This window comes from Natator depressus, chromosome 24, assembly GCF_965152275.1.
Source record: "Natator depressus isolate rNatDep1 chromosome 24, rNatDep2.hap1, whole genome shotgun sequence".
In the NCBI taxonomy this organism is placed as follows: Eukaryota; Metazoa; Chordata; order Testudines; family Cheloniidae; genus Natator; species Natator depressus.
This window is the reverse complement of record NC_134257.1, coordinates 757,548-775,893: the sequence shown is the minus strand read 5'-3', so window position 1 is coordinate 775,893 and position 18,346 is coordinate 757,548. Positions and strand designations below refer to the sequence as shown.

At 64.8% G+C, this 18,346-nt stretch overlaps 1 protein-coding gene across 1 annotated transcript in view; it reads left to right on the top strand.

Moving 5' to 3' along the window:
• ADAM15 (ADAM metallopeptidase domain 15) overlaps positions 1-13,929 on the top strand; it is a 28,460-nt gene extending 14,531 nt beyond the window's left edge. The window contains exons 6-24 of the mRNA XM_074938994.1: positions 119-290; positions 478-543; positions 652-720; positions 938-1,107; positions 1,210-1,294; positions 1,376-1,524; positions 1,618-1,795; positions 6,629-6,721; positions 7,496-7,691; positions 7,858-7,966; positions 8,050-8,209; positions 8,346-8,423; positions 8,517-8,628; positions 8,918-9,056; positions 10,004-10,097; positions 11,774-11,851; positions 12,639-12,710; positions 12,946-13,076; positions 13,238-13,929. Coding sequence (XP_074795095.1) covers positions 119-290; positions 478-543; positions 652-720; positions 938-1,107; positions 1,210-1,294; positions 1,376-1,524; positions 1,618-1,795; positions 6,629-6,721; positions 7,496-7,691; positions 7,858-7,966; positions 8,050-8,209; positions 8,346-8,423; positions 8,517-8,628; positions 8,918-9,056; positions 10,004-10,097; positions 11,774-11,851; positions 12,639-12,710; positions 12,946-13,076; positions 13,238-13,280 — 2,194 coding nt within the window. The 3' untranslated portion in view covers positions 13,281-13,929. The remainder of the gene's footprint in view (positions 1-118; positions 291-477; positions 544-651; positions 721-937; positions 1,108-1,209; positions 1,295-1,375; positions 1,525-1,617; positions 1,796-6,628; positions 6,722-7,495; positions 7,692-7,857; positions 7,967-8,049; positions 8,210-8,345; positions 8,424-8,516; positions 8,629-8,917; positions 9,057-10,003; positions 10,098-11,773; positions 11,852-12,638; positions 12,711-12,945; positions 13,077-13,237) is intronic.
• The last annotated feature ends 4,417 nt before the right edge of the window (positions 13,930-18,346 follow it).

The following is an 18,346-nucleotide window of genomic DNA, read 5'->3' as shown; positions in this document are numbered from 1 at the left end:
CCCAGCAGGGGCTGCGGTTTGGCTGAGCTCCTGACCCCTGCCTCTCTTGTGACCCGCCCTGAGGATTAACCCCGTCCCTGCCGCCCAGCTAACACCCCGTCTCCCCCTCCCCTCCTAGCGGCGTCCTCGTGGCCTCGGAGAACAGGAGCTATGTCCTGGAGCCGGACCCACAGGGGCCCCGCGGGCGGCACCTGGCCTACAGGCCCCGGGACGTGCGACTGGGACGGCGGGAGTGTGGGCTGGGCCCCCCCAACCACACGCAGTCGCTGCTGGAACAGGAGACGCGCAGGGTAGGTGGGGGAGGGGAATTGGGGGGCGGGGGGGGAAGCTGTGACCCCAGACAAGTCTCGTTTGTCTCTGGGATGGGGGGAGCTATTGCCTGGGCCACCGCTGCCCCCCCGCCCTGGTCCTGGCTCTTGTGTCCATGTGTTCGCTCCCCCCCCCCCGCCCCCCTCACTGGCTCGCTCTTCTCCCCAGGGGAAGCGGGAGGCAGCCCCAGAGCAGCCGTTCGTGGAGCTGGTGATGGTGGTGGACCATGCAGAGGTGAGTGACTCCTGGCTGTGCTTGGGGGGCGGGGGGGGGAACCTGCCTCACGCTCCTGGGCCCTGTGGTGGCTCCGTCCCCCCATGACACCTTGTCTCCCCCCTGCAGTTCCAGAATTACCCCAACATGGAACGGATCCAGACCCGGATGCTGGAGATCGCCAACCAGGTGGACACGGTGGGTCACTAGTGGCCCTGGGATGCCCTCTTCTCCCCCCCCCCCCCTCCGGCTCTGCCAGTTCCCCTCCCTCCCGCCCCACAGCCCCAGTTATCCCAGCTCTGTATCGCCTCCCGCCCCGCAACCCCTGCTGTCCCAGCCCGACTGCCAGTCTGGACGGCCCTGGTGCGGGCCCCCGCTGCCCAGCCAGCATCTCTAACCCCAGCTTCCCCCCCAGTTCTATCAGCCCCTGGGCATCCGCGTGGCGCTGCTGGCGGTGGAAGTGTGGAACCAGGGGGACCCCATCGCCGTGGGGCCCAGCGCCCAGGCCACCCTGGAGCGCTTCCTGCGGTGGAGGCAGAAGGAGCTGCTGCCCCGGCTCCCGCACGACAACGCCCAACTGCTCACGTGAGTGCGGGGGCCGGGGGGGCCAGGCCGGAACCTGTCCGATGCCGGGCGTGCGGCTGGGATCTCGGCTCCGGCCCCCCTAACGCTCGCGGTCTCTTGCAGGGGGACCCCGCTGGAGGGGGCGGCGGTGGGGATGGCGTCCCAGGCCTCCATGTGCTCGGCCGCACGATCGGGCGGGGTCAGCGTGGTCAGTACCTGCCCCTGCCCCAACCCCTCCCCCTGCCCCTGCCCCAGCCCCAGCCCGCTCTGATCCGGCCTCTCTGCGCAGGATCACTCGGTCAGCGTCCTGGTCGTGGCCTCCACCGTGGCTCACCAGCTGGGCCACAACCTGGGCATGAGCCACGACGGGGCCGGGCGCCAGTGTGACTGCGTCGGCCCCTACCAGGAGCGGAGCTGCATCATGGCGCCGCCCACGGGGTGAGTCTGGGGGTGCCCCGGGATGGGGGGGGCGAGGGGCAGGAGGGTCCCCGGGCCCTGCCCCCCCCCGCACTCACGGGCTCCCCTCCGCAGGCTGATGCCCGGTCTGAGCTTCAGCAGCTGCAGCCAGCAGGACGTGGAGCGGAGCCTGCACCGGGGCCAGGGCTGGTGCCTCTTCAACGTGCCCGAGCCCGAGAGCCTGGCCGTACGCCCGCGCTGCGGGAACCGGCTGGTGGAGAAGGACGAGACGTGCGACTGCGGCCTGCGGGAGGTGAGAGGGGAGGGGAGGGGGCACGTGCATGAGGGGATGTCTGCTCCTGTGATGAAGTGGGACTGTTCTTAATGTTTCCTCTGAACACTGTAGGGGTGCCTCAGTTTCCCCTAGGCATTTCTTAAGTCTCTAGGGGGTGGGATAAGGGGGTGTAATTGTTGCAGAGCAAAGGGCCAGGGTACATAAATGGCCGACACTCTGTCTCCTGGCAACTGATGGCCTGGCCCTTCCCCCTGCAAGGTGAGAGCTAAAGGGTTGGAGAACAAAGGAATCAGGTGCCCTCCTAGGGCAGTCGCCTTTCTGTGAGCAGCCTGTCTGCAGGACACACAGATCACACAGCTTCCACCTTCCTGGGTCTGACCTCGGAGCATTCAGCATCCTCTGCCCCTCCGTGCGCTTCCCACAGCCAGTCCGCCCATGTGGGGTCTTGGGGAAGCCAGAGGGTCCTGCCCCCCAACTCTGCAGTCAGACGTGACTCTCAGCCAGCCAGTAAAACAGAGGGTTTATTAGACGACAGGAACATGGTCTAACACAGAGCTTGTAGGTACAGAGAACAGGACCCCTCAGCTGGGTCCATTTTGGGGGGCAGTGAGCCAGACAACCACGTCTGCCCTTCACTCCATGTCCCAGCCAGCCCCAAACTGAAACTCCCTCCAGCCCCTCCTCCCCTGGGCTTTGTCCCTTTCCTGGGCCAGGAGGTCACCGGATTCCTTTGTTCTCCAACCCTTTAGCTCTCACCTTGCAGGGAGGAAGGGCCCAGGCCATCAGTTGCCAGGAAACAGGGTGTCGGCCATTGTCTGCGTCCAGACCCCTGCACACACATGCCCTCTAGGGCTCTGCAATGATCATACACCCTTACCCCACCCCCTAGATACTTAAGAACTGCCTAGGGGAAACTGAGGCACCCCCCATACTATTCAGAGGAAACATTAAGAACAGTCCCGCTTCATCACATCTCTCCCCCCTTCGAGATCGAACTGAGCGGGGTCACTTTAGCCGGTGACCTGGGGAAGTTCGAAGCCACCAGTGTTGCCATGGATGCCCCAGCATCTCTCCCGTTCCTTGGTAGGAGTTACACCAGGCCCTTCCAGTTTCACGCCCTCCCTTAGGTCGGGGGTGGTCGATAGCACTCGCAGGCCGCATGTGGGAAGGTTTATGCGGCCCGTGCCCTTTGGCCACCCCCAAAACCCCAGGGGGTCAAACTGGGATTGGGTCTACTCCCCAACAAGCTGGCCAAACACAGCCACTTGGTTATCGGACTGTTTAACTTTCTTAACAGCTTTCACTCCATCCACACTGGGTCTTTCAACAGGAAAGTCAGTGGATCCATTCACAACAGAAAATTTCTGGCTGTTAGGAACTGAAACTTTCTTGATTAAATCACTTTCACACCCTTCAGTTGCAGTAAACTGCTTGCAAAGACTACATGAGGATTCCTTTCCCTAGGGCTTTTCTATGCAACAATTCACCCCTCCCAGAAATTCTGCTCTTACCCTCTTTACCTAGGGCTTGCTCTAGAGGAACACATTCCTGAGCAACAACAGACTCTTTCTGGGTCTCCCTTACATCCAGAATTACCTATGGCCCGTCCGGTGGATTCCTACACAATCCCCTTTCAGACAAACTGACAGACTTCCTAGATAAAGGGTCAGAAGCCTTCTCCTTCCCTTTGCCACACACAAGTTCAGGAATCTTTTCCTTCTTGCTACAGGTTTCCACACCCTCAGTAGGTAACACGATCACATCACCTTCATACTCTCCTTGTGCCCTGGCTAGGATCTCGCCCTGATTAGACAGAGTTGCTGCACCCTTTCCCAACAACACACTAGCAACAGGCAAAATACAAGCACCAGAATTGTCTGGTCTCTGGGATTTTACATAGACCCTAACTGGATGCAACCTAGTTACAGGGCCATTCTCCCGAGCAGACCCAAACTTAGGACCCTTCCCTTCCTGGGCTTTAGCTGAATCCAGAACCAACTCTGAGACAACTGCACTACCCTCACCCATCACAGGCTGAAAGGCCCCTTCTGTCTGCTCCACAGACCAAGAAGAGCCGGACACACTTTCTCCTTTCCCAGACGCACAGCTTGGGATCTCATTCCCCTTGTCCCAGCACACAAGGCTGGCCACAGACAATTGCTTGGAGATCAGGGTAGCTCCCTCCACAGGCAAGTCCATACCCCTGACAGACACAGGCACATTTCCTTCCCTGTCCCAATTCTCCACCCAGCTAACAGGTAAGGTCCAGGGACACTCATCTTCCACTCTCCTCGCCTTCCCACCCCGCTGACTAGACACAGCCATCAGCTCACAAGGCTGCCTAGGCTCATCCAGACTTTCCTTACCCAGCACCTTGCCGCTCCCCACAGATCCCCTGCCCTGCCTGTGTCTCCCCCCACTCAGCTGGGGTCTCAGCTCCCACTGTGCTCAGTGCTGCCCTTGCTGTCCCCGTGGGGGCAGGCAGCGAGCTCGCTGCTTTCCTCACTGCATCAGAGCCAGCCTGAGCCCCCCTCTCCGGTGTGCAAGTGGGGCGGGGAGCCCCAGGGGTCTGATTACAGGCAGGCAGGTAGCCTGAGCCTAGCAGCTCCTCCCTGCTGCTAGCCAGGTCATCTGCATTTTCACTGACCATTTCCCTCTCTGCTGATTGGTTCCCTGGATTCAAATGCAAACCCTTGGCAGTTACCGGAGCAGGGCCTGGATCCTGTCCCAAAGAGACACAGTCACCCCACAACAGGGTCTCGCAGCTGGTATCCTGGAGCACCCCAACGACCAGCCAGCCCCACCACTCCTGGGTCTGCACAGGGATCTGGGGCATAGGCAGGGCGAGGGGCTTCATCCCTGGGACCCTCACCAAGCTCACCCAGCCCCTCAGCCTCTGAGGCTGCACCACCCAGGGCCTGACACCAGTTCTCTCTGTCCCAGGATCTCGCCACCCCAGGAATGTCTCCCCATTGACCATCACCTTCCGCTCCCACTGGAGGTCCCAGGGGCCTGACCCCAGGAAACTCCACACAGGCATATAGGTTGGGGTCAGGAGTGGGAGCCTGTCCACCTCCCCACCCATCTGGCTGACGGAGTCTATGGCCTTGGGACCCAGCAAGGGAGCTAGACACCGGGGCTTTTCCTCAGGGTCCCCCTGGTTCAAATCGCCAGCCTGCTCAAAGGCAGTGAGGTGGGCATCCACATCCCCCCCCCCCTTAACCAGGGGCAGGAATTTAGTCTCGAGGTTCCCTGCGGAACTGGCCCCCCAGAGTCTATCCCCACTCACCCCTGGGAGGTCCCCGAGGCCTCTCCGCTCCCCCACCGCCAGTTCATGCTGCTGCTGCTTCTGCAGCTCTTTCTCGGGCTCGCGCTGTCTCTCACAGTCCTCTTGCTCTCTCGGACTCAGCTCCAATCCCGTCCGTCTCCGATCCCCGGATGGGGAACCCGATCGTGAAGACCCTCATCTGGTCGGGGACAGGAGTCTTGGGGATGCCTGGCTATCACTCCAGCTGCTCCCAGATCCTGCTATAGCCCCATTTGGTTCAGGAATCTGTTCCTTAGAGCGGTCATCCTCCTCCAGCTGCACGATTAACTCCTGCTTTGGTGAACTTTCCAATGCTCAACCCTCTCTTTCTGCGCAGGGTTACAATGTCCTTCTTAAGGAGACGGTGACAGGCCATCACTCCGCTCTTCCCAAGTTGTTGTGGACTCACAGGCCTGTGTGCTCTCAGCTCCCCACGGTTTCCAGGGAGAACCCCTCGTGTGCCAGCCCTTCTCGAGGTCACCACCTCTTTGCCAGGGTCGAGCTGCAGACTCCTCCGCCCCTGGGACCGCTTGCTGCAATCCCCAGGGGGACCCCATTACTGCACAGTCCTTCTTGCTGGTCACACACTCCCAGGGGTTAACCGCCCCCCCAAAACCGCTCCTCTCTGAGCCTTCAGCACGCCTGGTCCTCATCAATCCCCCTTCGTTTTACTGCTCCCCAGTCACTTACTGCAGGAACTGCCATCCACAGGGTGCCACCAGTTGTCACGGAGTCCCTGGGCGATGCTCTGGAGCTGCTCCCCATGAAGCCAGTCAGGACTCTGGGGGAGTCTCCTCTCTGGGAGCAGCCTGTCTCCAGGACACACAGCTTCCACCTTCCTGGGTCTGACCTCAGAGCATTCAGCATCCTCTGCCCCTCCGTGCGCTTCCCACAGCGAGTCCGTCCAGGCGGGGCTCCTGGGGAAGCCAGAGGGTCCTGCCCCCCAACTTCGCAGTCAGACGTGACTCTCAGCCAGCCAGTAAAACAGAAGGTTTATTAGACGACAGGAACATGGTCTAAACCAGAGCTTGTAGGTACAGAGAACAGGACCCCTCAGCTGGGTCCATTTTGGGGGGCAGTGAGCCAGACAACCATGTCTGCACTTCACTCCATGTCCCAGCCAGCCCCAAACTGGAACTCCCTCCAGCCCCTCCTCCTCTGGGCTTTGTCCCTTTCCCGGGCCAGGAGGGCACCTGATTCCTTTGTTCTCCAACTCTTTAGCTCTCACCTTGCAGGGGGGAAGGGCCCAGGCCATCAGTGGCCAGGAAACAGGGTGTTGGCCATTCTCTGTGTCCAGACCCCTGCACACACCTGCCCTCTAGGGCTCTGCAATGATCATACACCCTTACCCCACCCCCTAGATACTTAAGAACTGCCTAGGGGAAACTGAGGCACCCCCACACTATTCAGAGGAAACATTAAGAACAGTCCCACTTTGTCACAGCTTCATGGGGAGCGGTTCCAGAGCATCACCCGGGGATTCCGTGACAGCTCCCCCCCGCCGCCCCCAGGGCCCCACTCACTGCTGCCCCTCTGCCCCACAGGAGTGCGCTGACCCCTGCTGCAATGCCAGCACCTGCCAGCTGGCCACCGGAGCTGAGTGCGCCAAGGGGGATACCTGCTGCCAGGACTGCAAGGTGAGTGGGAAGGGCCCTGCTGGTGCCCCTCACTCCTGACCCGCAGCCCCCTGCTACCCCAGCCCTGGGCTCCCCCCCCAGCTCTGCCAGTGCCCCTCACTCCTGACCCGCAGCCCCCTGCTACCCCAGTCCTGGGCTCCACGTATTCACTTTCTGGGGGTGCAAGGACCAAATGTCAGCACAATAATATGAACAGCGGGGAAGGATCGGGTTCTATATAACGGGCTACGGTCGCTGGAATCCCGGGGCAGGCTGATATGATGCGGCCCAGGCTGCTGCCGGAACGAGCTGAAGCAATCACAGACTCACTGGTGTTTCTCGTCGAGAGCCCCCAGAGGGCGGAGAAGGGCAAACGTGGGGCCCAGGGCATCACTGACCTCGCTGGCTGGAAAGAGCCTGGAGCAAACTGTTAAATGGTTCGGGAGCCCCTGGAGCAGGTGCTCAGGAACGGCTGGTGCGGACGGGTCACAGACAGACCTGGCGGGAGCTGTTGGGTTTACTCAGGCTTTGGGCACCGTCCCACACAACAGCTGGTTTTACTGCAAGGGGGGCTCACCGCTCTGTGGGGTTGGTGCTGTGCCCCCAGCTCGGGCCCTTTGGTGTGCCAGGGGTCCCCCTCGTCCCTCAGGGCAGGCCATGCACCCTCTGTGCCTCCTGAGCCTGGGGGCTCCAGCCTCCTGCTTCGCCCCGGGAGCGCTGCCCAGCGAGTCCCCCTGAGCCAGAGGCCAGGCCACAGGCCCCCCCCCCCCCGTTCTGATGCTCTCTGATCCCCAGCTGCGAGGGGCCGGCTCCCTGTGCCGGGAGCCCCGTGGTGAATGCGACCTCCCCGAGTTCTGCGACGGGCTGTCCCCACGCTGCCCCCGCAACACGTACCTGCAGGATGGGCAACCCTGTGCCGGAGGCCAGGCCTACTGCTACGGGGGGGCCTGCACCACCTACCAGGGCCAGTGCCAGGAGCTGTGGGGCCCAGGTAAGGGGCAGGGGTCTGTGGGAGGGGAGGACGGGTTGCTGTGGAGCTGAGTGGGGGGGTGCACAGCTGGGGGGGCTCTGGAGGGAATCAGCACCCCAGGGGGGGCTAGGGAGCTGTGTGGGTGCCGAGGCCCCTGGTGGTGATCACAGTTCTCTGTCCCATGCAGGTTCGGGCCCCGTCTCCGACGTCTGCATGGCCTCCCTGAACGCCAGGGGGGATGAGCATGGGCACTGCGGGCAGCACCCCAACAGCACCTACATCCCCTGTGCCCAGCAGTGAGTGCCCCTGTACACCACCCATCTGTCCCCTGCCCCCCACCCTGTCGGTCCATCCTCCTGACCCCTGTCTGCCCGTGCAGGGACGCTGGCTGCGGGAGGCTGCAGTGCCAGGGGGGCAGTGCCCAGGGCACACGGCAGGATGGGGCAGCACCTGGTTGCCGCGGGACCCCTCTGCCCCCGCGCGAGGATGTGAGCGACCTGGCCATGGTGCTGCCAGGCACGGCCTGTGGCCCTGGGAAGGTGAGCTGGGGGGACGCCCCGGGGCACAGGGAAGGAGCAGGTGCAGCAGCCAAGTGGGGACGGGGTTGCTGCCCCCCCCCCCATGCTGGGCCAGGACCCCCCCTTCTCTCTCTTGATTCCCCCTCTCTCCGGGCAGGTGTGCAGCAGTGGCCAGTGCCGGGACGTCTCCGAGCTGGGGGTGCAGGAGTGTCGGAGCAAATGCCATGGGCACGGGGTGAGCGGGGCAGCAGGTCGCGGGGGGGGGACGGGACTGTGCTGTCCCTTTGCTGAAAGCCTGTCAGTGAAGAGGCTCCATGTCTCTCCTCAGGTCTGCAACAACAAGGGGCACTGCCACTGTGAGGCGGGCTGGGCCGCCCCCGCCTGCAACAGCCCGGGGGCCGGGGGCAGCGTGGACAGCGGCCCTGGGGGCCTGGAGCAAGGTGAGGGGGCTGGGGGAGGGCCGGCGGGGCTTATTGCGCTGTTTCTGACACTGACGAGGTTGGGACCCAGACGTCAGGCAGGGCGGGGCAGGGCCTCAGACCTGGCTCCCCCTGGGGTGGGGTTGGTGGCACCAGAGGGCCAAGCCAGGCACACATGGTGCATGCAGGGCCCCCCCCCAGCTGCGTGGGGCTTGAGAAGAATGGGGCTTTGTGTGCCGGTGCCAGGCGGGCGCGGGTGGGGGTGGGGGGCTTTGCTGCCAGGGACACTCACCGGCTGTTCTCCTGCCAGGGGGCAGCGCGCTCCCCACCACCCTGCTGATTCTGGCCGCCCTGATCCTGGCCCTCGCTCTGGGGCTTTGCTACGCCAAGCGCTCCGGCCTGCACCGGCACCTCTGCCAGCTCGGCAAGGGCACCAGCTGCCAGTACAGGTAACGCGCTCTGGGGGGAGCCTCCCCCCGGGTCCCATGGATACGCTCTGGGCCCGGGCTGCGACCCTGACTCTGTTCTCCCTGCAGCACCCAGGTGCAATTGCTCAGCGCAGGAGTCTCGGCCGACCCGAACGGGTACCGTTGCTGCGGGGGGGGCTGGACGCTGGGCTCACTTGGCATTTCCCCATGGCCGGGCCGTGCCCACGGGCCCCAGTGGATAGAGGGGAGAGCGTCACGGGTTCCCCTCACTGTAGGGGGGGCTCTGAGTCACTTGCCCAGAGGGTTGTGTCCGTCCGTCCGTCCCCTGCCCCCCAGGCTCTGAACAGGGACTCCCTCTGTCTCTGCTGGTCGCTGAGCGCTGTCCAGTCTCCCATGCCCAGCTCCGCGGGGCCTGGCAGTTGGGGACGTGGGGGCCTGGCCAGGGGCTGGGGATCGGCCCCCCAAGGAGGTTAGGGGGTGTGGCCACAGCAGCACACGCAGTGGGGTGGCTGGTCACCATGGGCCTGCCATGCTGGGGGCAGCTGGCCCCAGGGAGATGACGCCCTGCTCTCCTGTGGGGGTCCTGCCTGCCCCCCGGCTGGGGAATTGGGGACACGAGGGCTGGGCGTTCCTGGGGACTGCCTGGGGCTGCCCTGGTTGGGGTGGGTGCTGGTGCCCGCCCTGCATAGCTTGGAACCTGGCTCCAGCCTGGCCAGAGACTTGGACGCCCCCGCCGGCTCCCAGCCTCACCCTGCCCAGAGAGGGGTCAGAACCACAGCCGGGAATTGAACCCAGGAGTCCTGACTTCCACCCCCGGGCAATCCACTGACCCACCCCTGTGTGTGCAGCCTTGCCCCTCCCCCCCATGGCAGGGGATGGGCGGCTGAAGGGTTAACCCTGGGGGCGGGGATATGTGTGAAGTGGGGGGACCCTGCTCTGGGGGCGCCTGAGACATGTTCCCTCCCCAGGATCTCTCAGCCGGGGCCGCGAGGCTCCAACCAGCCCCAGCCCGGGCACCCGCGGCCCCAGAGCACCGAGCTGCAGGTGATGCCCACCAGCAAGGTGAGTGCCAGGGTGGAGTCAGCACTGCCCCCTGCCCCACCCCGGGGTGCCCCCCGCCCTGCCTGGGGCCCCACAGGCCTTTGCTCATGCCTGCCGGGGCACCAGGGCTGGGGTGGGGGGTCAGCGCTGCGGGCCACGGGGGACGGGCTGTGGGGCCGGGGTCCCATTGCCATGGACGATGCCATGGCCTGGGGATGGGTCGGCCACAGTTGCCAAGACAGCCCCTCTGGCGGACGGCAGGTGCTCAAGTGGGGGGCTCTCCCCCTGGCAGTGCTGTCCCTGGGGGGCACTTGGGAGAGTCGGGCTCCCGACACGCCGGGGGGGGGGAACGGGAGGTCTAACCCCCCCAGAATGAGCAGTTGAGTTAAACCGAGTGGTTGCGTTTCATGCCTGAGTGTGTGCGGTGAGCTCCCTGCGGGCAGCGTGTCGGCCTGCGCCAGGCATTCGGGCTGCGCTGGGAGTGTGTGTGTGTGTGTGGGGGGGGGGTACAGCGGTGCCACTTCAGCTGCCCCTCGCACCAGCACGGCAGGTCACAACCCTGCGCCGTGGGGCGGGGTCAGCAGGGGGCGCTCTCCCCTGGCAGTCGGGGCTGGCCCCAGGGCGGTGATGGGGCGGGGGCAGCAGGGGGCGCTCTCCCCTGGCAGTCGGGGCTGGCCCCAGGGCGGTGCTGGGGGGCAGGAGCAGTCGGGGCTGGCCCCAGGGCGGTGATGGGGCGGGGGCAGCAGGGGGCGCTCTTCCCTGGCAGTCGGGGCTGGCCCCAGGGTGGTGCTGGGGGGCGGGGGCAGCAGGGGGCGCTCTCCCCTGGCAGTCGGGGCTGGCCCCAGGGCAGTGCTGGGGGGCGGGGGCAGCAGGGGGCGCTCTCCCCTGGCAGTCAGGGCTGGCCCCAGGGCGGTGATGGAGTGGGGCGGGGGGCGTGCCGCGGGGAGCGGGATGGGGGGGCAGCAGGAGTTGCTGGCCCCGGTATAGGGCTGCTGTGGGGCTGGAGGTGATCTGTGGGTTAGGGATACAGCAGGACTTCGCTCGCTGACCATTCTTGGCCTGGCCACAAGGCTTGGGATGCGGATCCCGGCACTACGCCCCCTCCCTCCCTCCCTCCCTCCGCCTGGCAGCGTCGGGAGTGGGCAGTGGATGCCGCTGGGCGAGGGGCTCTGGGGTGGTGGGGTCCGATTGCTATGTGGAGCCTTGGGCCAGCCCCAGTGTGAGGGGAGGGATCGGCCCCCAGGGAGTGGGGACCAGGCCTGAAGCCGCCGTGTGCTGTGCATCCCCCCAAAAGGAAAGGGCCTCCCGCCCGGGGAGCAGCCTGGTACGGGGTGGTGCCTCAGCCCAGGGCCCCCTGACGCTGGTGTGGGGGGCTCCTGTCCATGGGCTGCGGCTTCTTGGGATCTCGGGGGGGTCCTTGCAAGTGGAGCCTGCGCTGAAGGTGGGGGGCAGGGGGAGGCAATCTGCTCTGCCTTGGGGGTCGTGGGCAGGTGGGCGGGCGTCTGTCCTGTGCGTTGACTCTCCGCATGCTGCATGGCCACTGACTGACCGAATGACCCCTGCCTGCATGGTCCCCTGGCCCGTCTCCTACCCCCCCATCCTGGTCTCTCTTACACCCCCCTGCCCATCTCACTGACACCCCCGGAAACCCGCCCCCCCCCCCCCGCTGTCGCTTTCTCCTCCTCTTCTCTCTGCAGCCCCTTCCCCACGGCTGGGCCAGGCCCGACCCGCCTTCCAAGCCGCTCCCGCCTGACCCGCTTCCCAAGGAATCCCAGGTAACGTCCTTGGGCCCTGCCCGGCGCGGATGGGGGCCCAGGGCAGCGGCTGCTCTAACCCCCCCGCAGAGGCTCCTGCATGCCTATCACTGCATGGCCTCCCAGCGGGCACCCGGCTGACCGGGTCTCTGCCCCCACGTGGCTGGGCTCCAGGGCTTGGCTCTGCCTCCCCTCCCGTGCACGGGGGGGTGATGGGGTCAGAGCAGCAGTGGAGAGCAGGGCCTGAGTGTGAAACTGGTGCCCGCAGGGTCTGGGGGGCTGCCCCATCCCACCACCCCACGTCACCCGTCACCCTCTCTTCCCCAACCCGAATGTGGGGGCGGGGTGTAGCCCCATGGGCCAGGAACCCCCTGTGCCGGGCTGTGGGGTCCTGGGTGCTGCCATGGGACGGAGCAAGCACCCAACATGTGGCCTTTGCCCCAAACTCTCCCCCAAGCCTGACCCCCACACCCCAGCCCAGGGGCCCCGCGCGCCCTGCCCCAGGCTCTCATGCCTGGCCACGGGTGGTGCACTGGGCTGGCAGCTCCCACGGGCCCCCTGGCATTGCAGCTCCTTCCCTTGGGGCTGCCCCTGGGTGGGGAGATTGTAGCTCCAGCCCATGGCGTTGGGCTCCCCGCAGGGCAGCCCTGGCCCCACTCTGTCCCTGGAGCCCCTGACCCGGTGCTGGGCTCACATCTGCCCCCGGCTGGGGCAGGCAGGACCTGCCTCCTCCCCAGGGGTCTGTGCGGACCCCCAGCAGCCGCCAGCGTGGGGCGCTGTGTTGCTGTTTCATTGTCTCTCTGCCCAGGCCTTGCTGCGGGACAGGCCGCCCCCCCCCACGCGCCCGCTGCCTGCAGACCCTGTGCTGAAAGGCGCTCAGGTAACGGCGCCGGCGGGCGCCGCGCGGGGTGATGGTGACGGTGGCGCGGGTCTGTGTGTGGGGAGGGACGTCTGGCTGTGGGGCCAAGCAGGTGCCAGGCTGCCCGCGTGGGGTGGGGGGGATCGACCTCGTCTCCCCCCGAGGGATGTGCAGGGCATGGCGGGGGGTGGGGGGCCTGCACGGGGCCCCAGGGCATGGGCCCTCCTCAGTAACTCACCCTGGTGTCTCTCCGCAGCCTCCAGGCCCTGCCAAGCCACCCCTGCCCAGGAGGCTGCTGCCCTCGGACCCCACTGGGCCCCTCATCTCCAGGCCTGAGCTGTCCTCGGTGCCCTCCTATGTCCCCCACGTCATGGTGCTGCCCTCCAGGTGAGTGCTGGCTGCAGACACGGCTCAGGGGGCGTCTCGCTCGCTGGCACTAGGGGGTGGGCTGAGCTGGGACTTTTGGGGGGTGACTAAGGCAGACACCGCCCCCCCTGCCTCCCCCATTACTTATCTGTTTCACATTTCCTCTTTCCTCCCTCCCCCAGGCCAGCTCCCCCACCCCCCGCTGGGCATCTCCAGGACATCTAGCGTGAGACGGATACGCTCCCTGTGTGTGGGCTGCCTGGCCTCAGGAACCTCCCCTCCGTCGCTGCCTGTTGGACTCGGGGTTCCTGGCCCCTGCGTTGCTGGCGTGGCCCCCCGTGCCCCCTCAGTCGCTGACTCTGGAAGGTCCCGAGTGCTGGGATCTCTTTCTGGGCTCCTCCCCCCTCCCTCACGGAGGTGCCCTGCCTGCCAGCTCGGGGACGCTGCGGAGCCGGATCAGAACTTGCCGTGGCCTGCTGGAGTCTTGGCCTGTTACGGTCTGTGCTGTGGACGCTGTTCCTGGGTCTTTGCCCAAAGCCCCTTGCCTGCCCACACCCTGCCAGGGCGCCATCCCCTCGGCTGGACCTGCCAATCCCCTGGGAATTGGGCCCCGAGAGCCCTTGGGTGCTGGGGACTCCGAACACTGGGTGTGACTGGGCGCACCCCAGGGGAGCGGCTGCGTCTGGGCAGGGAGCACAGGTGAGAGTGGGTGCATGCCGGAACTTGTCCTGGGAGATTCGGCAGAGCCATTCACAGGGACGCTGCCTGGCTGGGGGGGGAGGGACTCCCTGGTGGGGGCTCCCCCTTCCTCTGGGGCGCTGGCTGCTTCTGAACCTGCTTTAGATCATCTGCAAACTGTCTAATAAAGAGTCTGGGAGCTGCCTGAGTTAACGCCTTCTGCTCCAGCATGAATTCTCTGTGCCCCTGGGAGTGGTATGTCCTGCTGGCCAGGGCCCAGGCAGTGCCCAGGGCAGAGCCCAAGCTGCCCATCCTGGGACCGGCTCTCCCTTGGGGGGCATGCGGCACTCTCGTGACCCCAGGAGGCCTCCAGGGGGCTCAGATCCCTTCCCCATGTGGCCTAATGGAGGCTTCAGGGGGGTTCCCCTCAGGCTTGGGGTGCTGCAGGGTGTCACAGAGTCACCAGGCAATGCTCTGGAACTACTCCATATAATGCCGCCCCCGCCACCCCCCCGCCGTGTGGGGCGCAGCGGCAAGGCCCAGACCCAGAAACAAATTTCTAATGCCTCCTCCCATCAGGGCAGGCCAGCGGGGGGAGCGCTCTGAGCTGGTGCCATTGGCCTGCCCAGGTCTCTCCTGGCCGGGGGGCTGGGGTTGGCCCGGCTGCTTGCTGGAGCCAAGACCCCAAAATTCCCCTGGTGGTTACCCCAATGCTCCACTAGGTGGCGCAGTGGCTCAAGCGCTGGCCAGGCAGCCTGGGCTTGGAGGGCTGGGGGATCCCTCGGGGTGGGGGACTGTCTCTATTCCCAAGGAGGCACCCCTTCCCCATACATGCACCACGACCTCTGGGGCAGGCTTGGGGGGGCCCCTCTGCCTCTGGGCAACTTCCCCCTGGGGGCAGACTCTCCATCCCCCTCAAGCTCACCCATGCCCTGTTCCCCCAGCCCCCGCAGGCCAGGGGGTGGCCCCCAGAGCTATGGACGCCCTGTGATGGAGCAGGGTGGCTTGACCGGGGAATGGCGTCTAGTTCTGCTGGGACTGTCTGCACGGGGGATGGGAGAGCCGGGGGTGACTCCGCTGGAGTGAGGAGACCCGAGCCTGTCACCGGAGCTGGGAGGGGTTGGACCCCGGTGACACCTTTGCCCGGGAAACTGGACAAAGGCTGGAGGAGGGAGCCGGGGGGAGGAGAAGTGAGACTGGGGGGGGAGGGGAGTTTGGTTTCAGTTTTGGGCTGGGTGGTCGAACGCAGGGAACCCCAATGCTGGGGTCTAAGCTCCCTGTTCCCCCAGAAGGATTATGACTGAGGGGTCCTGGTTGTACCCACAAGCTCTGTTTTGGACTGTGTTCCTGTGGTCCAACAAACCTTCTGTTTTACTGGCTGGCTGAGAGTCGCGGTGAATCCCAGGAAGAGGGGTGCAGGGCCTGGACTCCCCCACACTCCGTGACAACTGGCAGCAGCCGTGACATCTACTGCACCCTGTGAACAGCACTTTCTGCAGTAAGTGACTGGGGAGCAGTAAAACGAAGGGGGATTGACGAGGACCTGGCGTGCTGAAGGCTGAGAGAGAGACAGTTTCAGGGGGCGTTTAACCCCTGGGAGTGTGTGACCAGAGAGAAGGACTTTTGCAGTAACAGGGTCCCCCGGGGATTGCAACGAGCGGTCCCAGGGGCGGAGGAGTCTGCAGCTCGACCCTGGCAAAGAGGTAGTGACCTCGAGAAGGGCTGGCACCCTCGGGGTTCTCCCTGGAGTCTGTGGGGAGCTGAGAGCACACAGGCCTGTGAGTGGCCAGCAGGGAGATGCATAGCAAATGCCTTAAGAGCGACCTGGTGGAGCTGTGCAGGCAGAGTGGTGAGCCTCCCAATACGCAGACCCAAGAACAGCTGATTGCCCAGCTGGAGGAGGGAGATCGCTGGAACGAACCGATCCCTGTCTCGGAGGGAAGCAGCCTGGCAGATGCAGCGCAGACACCGGTGTCTGTCCCAGCGGGGAGCAAACAGGCGGCTGCTAAGGGCTTCCCGAGACCCCTCCGACCTATGCCTAGGGGAAGGGCCGGGAGGAGCCCAGTGAAAACTGAGGGCACTGTGACCCCTGCGGCCCGCAGGGGACCCTCCCGGCACAGCTCCCCATCGCTGGAGCTGAGGGGGCTGCACTGGGAGAAGGAGCTAAAACAGAGAGTTGGAGCTCAGGCAGCGGGAACTGCAGGAGGAGCGGGAAAAGCAGCGTCAGCATGAGCTGGAGGAGAAGGAGAAACAGAGGCAGCATGAAGAGAAGCAGAGACAGCATGAGCTGGAGCTGGCCAGGCTGAGGAGCAGCGAGCCCCTGGCTGCGGTGAGTGATGGGGGACCCAGGACAGCACGGAGCGTTGATAACTGCCTCCTGGCCCAGCGTAAGGAGCGGGAGGACATGGATGACTTCCTGGATGCCTTTGAGACGGCCTGCGAGCTGCACCAGGTTGATCCTGCGGACAGGCTCCGGTTTCTCACCCCCTCACTGGACCCCAAGGCCATGGCATTGTACCGCCGACTGGAAGGGACGGAGAAAGGGGACTACGAACTATTCAAAAAGGCCCTGCTCCGCGAGTTTGGGCCGACTCCTGAGATGTATCGGGAAAGTTTCCGGAGTCAGCGTAAAACCCCTGAGGCCGCCTATCTGCAGCTAGCCGTCCGCATGGAGGGACATGCCACCCGTGGGCCGAGGGGGCCCCGACAGAGGAGGACCTGGTTAAACTGATCGTACTGGAGCAACTGTATGAGCGGTGCCCACCCGACCTGAGGCTGTGCAGGGCGGCTGGCCGATGAGTTTGTGACGAGCCGGACGGGGTGGCAGGGAGGAGTCCCAAAGGAACAGGCCCCCACGATGCAGAGTCACCATGGGACCTCCCAGCGGGGAAATATGGAGAACCCCCTCCCAAGGGGAACATCCGGCGTCAGGGCCAATCAACTGGCTTGAGGAGACCAACGGGACATTGGCTGCTATTACTGTGGCCAGAGGTGCCCCAAGCTCAGGGACAGACTGAGCAGACCGAACCCACCCAGAGTTAACTGGGTGGGGACCCCGGCAGATGAGGGGCAGGCTTCCCAGGCAAGGGGGGCTGGCAGCTTATCAACTGCTCAGGAGGGGGGAGGGCTCCAGGCCAGCTCCTCTCGGCAGCTGGATGCCGGACTCAAGGCTCTTGGTTTACAGGGTGGGCGCGGGGCTGTCCCTGCGGAGAGAGGGCCTTGTTCCCCTGGAGGTGGATGGGAGGAAGATCGATGGATACGGGCACGGAGGTGACGCTGGCCCAGCCTGAGGTGGTGCCCAATACCTACCTGACCCTGACGGGGGTGGGCGGGACCCCAATCAAGATGCCTGTAGTGAGCGTACACCTGAAATGGGGGGCCAAGGAGGGCCCCAAGGACGTGGGGGTGCACCACCATTTGCCCACTGACGTGTTCAGGTCCCCTCCCATTGAGGACTGGCCAAGCAAACCCAAGGGTGCTCTGGTCGTGACCCATAGCCAGAGCCGGCGAGGGGCACTGCGCCCCGACCTCAGGGAGGGTACCACACCGGAGGCGCAGGACCCTACCCTGGTTGGGAGGGAGCGCCGAGGGGCATGGCTCAGAGAGGCTGAGGCCTCAGACCTGGCCAATGAGGGGGAACTGGGCCCCATCCCTTCCCCAGCCGCTGACTTCCAGGCCGAGTTGAGGAAAGATCCCTCCGTGCGAAAGCTCAGGGACCTGGCCGACCTCAGTGTGGGACGGACCATGAGGAGAGGTTGCCAGGAGAGGTTCCTGTGGGAGAAGGGGTTCCTGTACCGAGAATGGGCTCCCCCAGGGGAAGGGGAGTCCTGTGGGATCAGGAGGCAGCTGATGGTCCCCCAGAAGTACCGCCGCAAGCTCCTGTCCCTGGCCCATGACATCCCCCTCGCAGGGCACCAGGGAATCCGGCGCACCCGGCAGAGGTTGCTACAGAACTTTTACTGGCCCGGGGTCTTTACCACCGTCCGGCAGTATTGCCGATCCTGCGACCCCTGTCAGAGGGTGGGGAAGGCCCGGGACAAGGGGAAAGCGGCTTTGAGACCTTTGCCCATCATAGAGGAGCCTTTCCAGAAGGTGGCCATGGACATCGTGGGGCCTCTCAGCAAGACGACCCGGTCGGGGAAGAAATACATTCTGGGGGTGGTAGATTTTGCCACCCGCTACCCCGAGGCAGTGCCCTTAGATTCCATTGAAGCAGACACCGTGGCAGATGCGCTCCTGACCATTTTCAGCCGAGTGGGGTTCCCCAGAGAAGTCTTGACAGACCAAGGCTCCAACTTCATGTCGGCCCTGCTCCGGTGCTTGTGGGAGAAATGTGGGGTCCGGCACGACTGGGCCTCAGCGTATCACCCCCAGTCCAATGGGCTGGTGGAGAGGTTTAACGGGACGCTAAAGATGATGCTGAAAACCTTTATGAACCAGCACCCGCAGGATTGGGACAAGTACTTACCTCACCTGCTGTTCGCGTACAGGGAGGTGCCCCAGGAGTCTACCGGATTTTCGCCTTTCGAACTGTTATATGGAAGGAGGGTGAGGGGCCCCCTGGACCTGATGAGAGACGAGTGGGAGGGGAAGGCCACTCCCGATGGAGAGTC